Source organism: Colobus angolensis, unplaced genomic scaffold, assembly GCF_000951035.1.
Source record: "Colobus angolensis palliatus isolate OR3802 unplaced genomic scaffold, Cang.pa_1.0 Scaffold191, whole genome shotgun sequence".
Lineage (NCBI taxonomy): Eukaryota > Metazoa > Chordata > Mammalia > Primates > Cercopithecidae > Colobus > Colobus angolensis.
The window spans coordinates 6,047,678-6,056,260 of record NW_012115055.1 but is presented as its reverse complement, the minus strand read 5'-3'; the positions used below and the strand labels follow the sequence as shown (position 1 = coordinate 6,056,260).

General features: G+C 33.5%; 1 protein-coding gene across 1 annotated transcript; it reads left to right on the top strand.

The window, feature by feature from the left end:
- Positions 1 to 1,102: 1,102 nt before the first annotated feature.
- Positions 1,103 to 7,870, top strand: SLITRK6 (SLIT and NTRK-like family, member 6). The gene is made up of 2 exons (XM_011940674.1): positions 1,103 to 1,675; positions 4,122 to 7,870. The coding sequence occupies exon 2, from the start codon at positions 4,146 to 4,148 to the stop codon at positions 6,669 to 6,671; it is 2,526 nt and encodes an 841-aa protein (XP_011796064.1). The 5' UTR covers positions 1,103 to 1,675; positions 4,122 to 4,145; the 3' UTR covers positions 6,672 to 7,870.
- Positions 7,871 to 8,583: the final 713 nt, after the last annotated feature.

Here is an 8,583-nt window from a genome sequence, read left to right as displayed (position 1 = left end):
TCCCACAGAGCCCTTATATTTTTAGAGCAAATATACCACCCTGAGACTATAAAACTATATGAATCTAAGTGTATATCATTAAATAATAATGTGATATTCTTTTATTTTGATGATTTAAACTGTATCAACTCTCCTTTTTAAAAATAGCACTTTCTGAAATGACACCTACTATTACATAGAAGGCCACTAGAATCTGTGTTTATTCTAAACAAAATAAACAAATAAAAGACAGCATCTAGTATATGCACTTGGGATGTTAAAAAGTTCAGGAAGGTAGACAAGAAGAATAATTTTTTAAACTACAGGCTTTTTGAGGAATAAGGAATCTGACAATTAAGAGTAATAATAGTGATGATTCAGAAACTTTTAAGAGTTGAAGAAACATGCAACTTTTAAGATATAACCTATTAAGAATAAATTCTCTCTGAGCTAGCACTGTAGAAATCAGGTTATTGTAATATCTATGTATTTTACTTGTTTCATTTTATCTGTAAAGATATGATTTTATATTTTTGAAAGTGATAAACAGAACTTGATCAATGATAATTATTTTGTGTTTAAGTATTTTTAAATATATTTTTAAATAATTATGCTTTTCTTTGAAATAAATATATTAAAATAACTGGAAGAGCTTCATTTCTAAGTTTAATTATTGAATATTAGCTCTAGGGAAAGAAATAATGAAGTAAAAACTTAGAGTCCCTAATATAAGGCTTTAAAAAAGTTAAATAGTGAATACAAAAATACAAATATTGCAGGGAAGCTGTTCGTGTTAACATTTTACAATCTAGTGAGTGCACAATTTCAACTATAAATACCAGATTTTTTTAAAAAAAAGAGGCGACTACTCTATAGGCAGCATTCTTGTGTTTCCTGCACACATGTGTGTGAACACTACAGAACAGTGTTAGTTGAGAATTTAACATAATGTATTATTTAGCTGGCTATAATAACACAATGTACTATTAAACATTTAAAATGACGTGTTATTATTTCCATCAAAATTCACTTGCACTGTATTTGTTATTGAAAGGGAGTGGAAAGACCATTTGCAGAAAGAGGAGGAGTTGAGCAGTCCCAAGGTGGAGCTGTCTCGTGTGTTATATGACACTGGCAGATTAAAACGCTCTGATGGGGAAGGGCTTACAGGCTGAGTCAAAAGCCAAGAAGTCTCTTTATTTACGCCTACCTCCCAGCCCTTGGCAATCTGACTAATAACAAACTGAGCTAACAAGAAATACTAGAAAAGGAGGAAGGAGAACATTGCTGCAGCTTGGATCTACAAACTAAGAAAGCAAGAGTGATCAATCCCAGCTCTGTTAAACATCTTGTTTACTTACTGCATTCAGCAGCTTGCAAATGGTTAACTATATGCAAAAAAGTCAGCATAGCTGGGAAGTATGCTGTGAATTTTAATTGAGGGAAAAAGGGACAATTGCTTCAGGATGCTCTAGTATGCACTCTGCTTGAAATATTTTCAATGAATTGCTCAGTATTCTATCTTTGACCAGAGGTTTTAACTTTATGAACCTATGGGACTTGACAAAAAGTGATATTTGAGAAGAAAGTACGCAGTGGTTGGTGTTTTCTTTTTTAATAAAGGAACTGAATTACTTTGAACACCTCTTCCAGCTGTGCGTTACAGATAACGTCAGGAAGAGTCTCTGCTTTACAGGTAAGATGAATGTTTCCAGGCTTTTCTTATACTTATTTTTGCATTATAGTAAAGTGATTGAATTTGTATGTTCGCCTCCTTTAAATAAACAACTTTGCATTAAAGGATACTCAATTTCATTCTTGCTTACTGGCACAACTAACACTGTAGCAGATGCCTGTATTCTCTGAGCAGCAGACATTTAGTCTAACAGCTGGCTGTAGAGAAGAACAAATATAATATTCCACTATTTCTTTTACAACATGCAGTTTGTTGTTAGAAACTAAATATGTATGCTTTCTGAAGGATCGCTTCCAAATGTGAATGTTGAATTGCAAATATAAGCAGAATATTGAATAATTCTTTGCACTTTGTATGCTACTTATATTATTTTCTGACTTGAAAATATGTATTCTCAGAAAATATGTCAATGAGTATCTTCTGACCTCTTTACCACTGTATCGGTTATTGTCAGTAGAGAACCACTTTTCACATTTGTGTGTGTTTCTGAAGAGATTAGAAACTGTTTCCTAGCACATTTTGAAGAGCACAAAATTAATATAGGATTTAAAAAATAACAAGAGTTTATCACTGAAGAATTATTTGCTATTTTCTCTGATGCTATACCTGGTGAAATAAATCTTATTATCTCTTGGTAATTTATGAATAAGTACTTTTAGTGTTTGTGGAAGCTAATCCACAAGTTGAAGACTCCAATTACATGCTGCTTGTTTATAACCTCAGCTCACAAAGCTGTTTAAAATCAAACTATTTCCCTAGAGAAAAATGAAGTCTTCTAACTTTCTCTTCACATAGAAACACAGTATGTTGTTTTGTTTCTTTAGTTGTCTTTTGCCTTTCAGGAACTTTGTACTATATGTGTTTTCAATAAAACACTATGTTTTCAGGAAATGAAAGTTTACTTTCAGGATGGTTGATTGGGTTCTGGTATGTTTTACCTGATTGTGAATTTTAATTTGATTCAGTTACTGTTCACATTTTGAACAACAAAAATGAAAACTGATTACTGTTTTGAAAAGTTGAATAGTCATAAGATGTGGTGTTTATATTAAAATTTAGTTTATATAAATTTAAAGTATAATATTTAAATGAAGGAAATAAAATTAGATATCATTAGAGCTGTAAATGTTTACCTTGCATAACTGTCATTTAAAGGACAAAACCTTTTTAAGAATTGCTGTTTCAGATGCATTTGTTACATGTTTCAGGATTGGAATACATGACGTTATTCTGAACCATCCTTTTTTTCTTTTACCAAATTTGAAACACCATCAAAAAGTTTAATATGATACAGTTTGTTTCAGACTTCATTGTTCGTGACTTTAAGTCTTATAATCAAGGAGACCAGCTGCTTAATTATGTGATGACATTAGATGCCCTAAAGACTGTTTCAAAACCTCATTAGGAAGTCATTTGCTAGAAGTTTAGATGAAGCATTGTTTATTCTTCTACAACAGCCTGAAACGTGTGTTAAAGATTAATCATTCTTCTTTTGTTTTTATTATTTCAACCTCATCTATAACATAATTAAAAAGCAGTAAGAAATATGCTGCTTCTAGAAATTCAATATTAAATATAAGGATTTAAGTGAAATTTTAATGGTCACTCTTAAGTGTATATATCTGATACTATTACGCTTATACAAACTGCCCTAGATTGAACAATTAAAAGAGTTCTTATTGTACTATACTTTATTACCTGATCAAAGACACATTTTCCTCAGCGTTTTCAAAATAAACAATAAAATTAGTGTGTGTAAATATATATATATATACACACACACACATATATATACTATATATGTAATTTTAAGCCAAAACCAAAGCAAGTCAAAACACAGACACAGTTATTAGATATTATTGTGTGACACACAGTTCAACAATATAAAGAAAGACAAGGCATGCTACATGCGGACATGTATATACACATACACATATGCACACATACACTCTTTTTATCATTTTTTACATTCCCTACAGTTCTCTATGCTTATGGCTAGCAACTACATATTTGTATTTGTCTTATACGATAATCCTCCAGCCTTAAATTTATGTACCTTAAGGTTAAAAAAAAAAAAGTTTTCAAATATGTAACTCTGCATCATAGCAAAGTATCAATGCTCTAAGGCAGCACCTCTCTCATCTGTTAAAATGCAGGTTATTCATCAGATGTGAACATAAATTATGGTACAATATTTTAAATTCCCCTTGACCTAAATTTTATATTTTGACCACAATGCAAGTTAAAAGTCAGCCAGACTTGCCTGTCTGAGTATTAGGAAGAAAAAAAAAAGAAAAAACGATGTAAATGCAGCAAGGTACCCATATTTTCATGGTAGTCAGCCATTTGCTTTTTGGAGAAAGACCTATTATTTTGAAACTGTCAGCTTCATCTCCTCCCCAGTTCTGCCCACTAAAGTCCCTTGCTATTGCGTTTTATTTTACAGAATCGGATTTCATCACATAACAACATGAAGCTGTGGATTCATCTCTTTTATTCATCTCTCCTTGCCTGTGTATCTTTACAGTCCCAAACTCCAGTGTTCTCAGCCAGAAGCTCTTGTGATTCTCTTTGCAATTGTGAGGAAAAAGATGGCACAATGCTAATAAATTGTGAAGAAAAAGGTATCAAGACGGTATCTGAAATAAGTGTGCCACCATCACGACCTTTCCAACTAAGCTTATTAAATAATGGCTTGACAATGCTTCACACAAATGACTTTTCTGGGCTTACCAATGCTATTTCAATACACCTTGGATTTAACAATATTGCAGATATTGAAATAGGTGCATTTAATGGCCTTGGCCTCCTTAAGCAACTTCATATTAATCACAATTCTTTAGAAATTCTTAAAGAGGATACTTTCCATGGACTGGAAAACCTGGAATTCCTGCAAGCCGATAACAATTTTATCACAGTGATTGAACCAAGTGCCTTTAGCAAGCTCAACAGACTCAAAGTGTTAATTTTAAATGACAATGCTATTGAGAGTCTTCCTCCCAACATCTTCCGATTTGTTCCTTTAACCCATCTAGATCTTCGTGGAAATCAGTTACAAACTTTGCCTTATGTTGGTTTTCTCGAACACATTGGCCGAATATTGGATCTTCAGTTGGAGGACAATAAATGGGCCTGCAATTGTGACTTACTGCAGTTAAAAACTTGGTTGGAGAACATGCCTCCGCAGTCTATAATTGGTGATGTTGTCTGCAATAGCCCTCCATTTTTTAAAGGAAGTATACTCAGTAGACTGAAGAAGGAATCTATTTGCCCTACTCCACCAGTGTATGAAGAACATGAGGATCCTTCAGGATCATTACATTTGGCAGCAACATCTTCAATAAATGATAGTCGCATGTCAACTAAGACCACATCCATTCTAAAACCACCCACCAAAGCACCACGTTTGATACCTTATATTACAAAGCCATCCACTCAACTTCCAGGACCTTACTGCCCTATTCCTTGTAACTGCAAAATCCTATCCCCATCAGGACTTCTAATACATTGTCAGGAGCGCAACATTGAAAGCTTATCAGATCTGAGACCTCCTCCACAAAATCCTAGAAAGCTCATTCTAGCGGGAAATATTATTCATAGTTTAATGAAGTCTGATCTAGTGGAATATTTCACTTTGGAAATGCTTCACTTGGGAAACAATCGTATTGAAGTTCTTGAAGAAGGATCATTTATGAACCTAACGAGATTACAAAAGCTCTATCTAAATGGTAACCATCTGACCAAATTAAGTAAAGGCATGTTCCTTGGCCTCCACAATCTTGAATACTTATATCTTGAATACAATGCCATTAAGGAAATACTGCCAGGAACATTTAATCCAATGCCTAAACTTAAAGTCCTCTACTTAAATAACAACCTCCTCCAAGTTTTGCCACCACATATTTTTTCAGGGGTTCCTCTAACTAAGGTAAATCTTAAAACAAACCAGTTTACCCATCTACCTGTAAGTAATATTTTGGATGATCTTGATTTACTAACCCAGATTGACCTTGAGGATAACCCCTGGGACTGCTCCTGTGACCTGGTTGGACTGCAACAATGGATACAGAAGTTAAGCAAGAACACAGTGACAGATGACATCCTCTGCACTTCTCCTGGGCATCTTGACAAAAAGGAATTAAAAGCCCTAAATAGTGAACTTCTCTGTCCAGGTTTAGTAAATAACCCATCCATGCCAACACAGACTGGTTACATTATTGTAACCACTCCTACAACAACAACGAATACGGCCGATACTATTTTACGATCTCTTACAGACGCTGTGCCACTGTCTGTTCTAATATTGGGACTTCTGATTGTGTTCATCACTATTGTGTTCTGTGCTGCAGGGATAGTGGTTCTCGTTCTTCACCGCAGGAGAAGATACAAAAAGAAACAAGTAGATGAGCAAATGAGGGACAACAGTCCTGTGCATCTTCAGTACAGCATGTATGGCCATAAAACCACTCATCACACTACTGAAAGACCCTCTGCCTCTCTCTATGAACAGCACATGGTGAGCCCCATGGTTCATGTCTATAGAAGTCCCTCCTTTGGTCCAAAGCACTTGGAAGAGGAAGAAGAGAGGAATGAGAAAGAAGGAAGTGATGCAAAACATCTCCAAAGAAGTCTTTTGGAACGGGAAAATCATTCACCACTCACAGGATCCAATATGAAATACAAAACCATGAACCAATCAACAGAATTTTTATCCTTCCAAGATGCCAGTTCATTGTATAGAAACATTTTAGAAAAAGAAAGGGAACTTCAGCAACTGGGAATCACAGAATACCTAAGGAAAAACATTGCTCAGCTCCAGCCTGATATGGAGGCACATTATCCAGGAGCCCATGAAGAACTGAAATTAATGGAAACATTAATGTACTCATGTCCAAGGAAGGTATTAGTGGAACAGACGAAAAATGAGTATTTTGAACTCAAAGCTAATTTACATGCTGAACCTGACTATTTAGAAGTCCTGGAGCAGCAAACATAGATGGAGAGTTTGAGGGCTTTCACAGAAATGCTGTGATTCTGTTTTAAGTCCATACCTTGTAAATAAGTGCCTTACATGAGTGTGTCATCAATCAGAACTTAAGCACAGTAGTAAACTATGGGGAAAAAAAAGGAAGAAAAATAAACTCAGGGATCATTGGGAGAAGCCATGGCATTATCTTCAGGCAATTTAGTCTGTCCCAAATAAAATAAATCCTTGCATGTAAATCATTCAAGGGTTATAGTAATATTTCTCCATATACTGAAAAGTGTCTCATAGGAGTCCTCTTGCACATCTAAAAAGGTTGAACATTTAAGTATCCCGAATTTTCTTGAATTGCTTTCCCTATAGATTAATTACAATTGGATTTCATCATTTAAAAACCATACCTGTATATGTAGTTATAATACGTAAGGAATACATTGTTTATAACCAGTATGTACTTCAAAAATGTATATTGTCAAACATACCTAACTTTCTTGGAATAAATGCAAAAGAAACTGGAACATGACAATTATAAATTACAAACAGTGAAGAAAAAATATAAAGGTTGTAATTACATAGATCATGGATGGCTCAAAACTTTGAGCATTTGAGCTTAAACAAATGCCACTCTCATGCATTCTAAGTTTAAAAAGTTAAAATGATTAATAGTTCAGGTGGAATAAATAAACATATTTTGGGGGGTTTTCTACACATTTTGTGTAGATAATTTTAATGTCAGTGCTGCTGTGAACTAAAGTATGTCATTTATGTTCAAAGTTTAATTCTTCTTCTAGGGATATTTTAAAAATGCTACTGAGATTCTGCTGTAAATATGACTAGAGAATCTATTGGGTTTGCTTTATTTCATAGGCTTAATTCTTTGTAAATTTGAATGACCATGATAGAAATACATTTCTTGTGGCAAGTAATTCACAGTTGTAAAGTAAATAGGAAAAATTATTTTATTTTTATTGATGTATATTGATAGATGCCATAAATCAGTAGCAAAAGGCACTTCTAAAGGTAAGTGGTTTAAGTTGCCTCAAGAGAGGGACAATGTAGCTTTATTTTACAAGAAGGTATAGTTAGATTTCTATGAAATATTTATTCTGTACAGTTTTATATATTTTTGGTTCACAAAAGTAATTATTCTTGGGTGCCTTTCAAGAAAATTAAAAATACTACTCACTACAATAAAACTAAAATGAAAACTCTATTTTTTAAATGTGCGTTCTTAAATTAGCTTTACTTGTCATGCTTTACTTGTCATGCAATCCGTTAGGATTAACATACATACACACAAACATACTGACATATACACACTATGGGAGGTTTCTATTTGTTGTTTACACAAGAAGTACCTTGTTCATGGTATGAAACAGGCTATTTAATTTTTGGTATGATTAACAGGAAGCTAAATTTAAAATATGTCTAGCAGTTTTCCCTTTCAAGAAAATCATTTTCTGATGCAATCCAAAAGGAAATGTTTTATTTCTATCCTTTCTAATTATAGAATCAGTGAATCAATCATACCTGCACGCTTTCACAAGACAAAGTGAAATTAATCAAGGTAATCTGGGAATGTTTTCTGAACACCACACAAACTCATGCACTGGGCTATGAAGCAACACATTTTCCATAAGGAAGTACTCCCTTCAATTTACTCAACAATATTTCAGTGATTCCTAAATGGTCTATTAAATATTTTGGCTTTTAATATCCAACTTTGCTCTAAAGGCAGAATATACATTATTTATTTTACTTTTAATGAGAAACCTTCTGGTTGATAAAAACAATATGGGCTGTGCTGCATGGTATGAAGACTAATTATGAGTAATGTAAAATCATATCATGAGCTTTTTTCTTTAAATTATTGTATATATTAATGGAAATCAATCAAGAGTTATGTATTAAAAGGTTTACTGAA

What these genes read in the sequence shown, in the direction of transcription:
- SLITRK6 (XM_011940674.1), top strand. Translation starts at nt 4,146, where the DNA reads ATGAAGCTGTGGATTCATCTCTTTTATTCATCTCTCCTTGCCTGTGTA.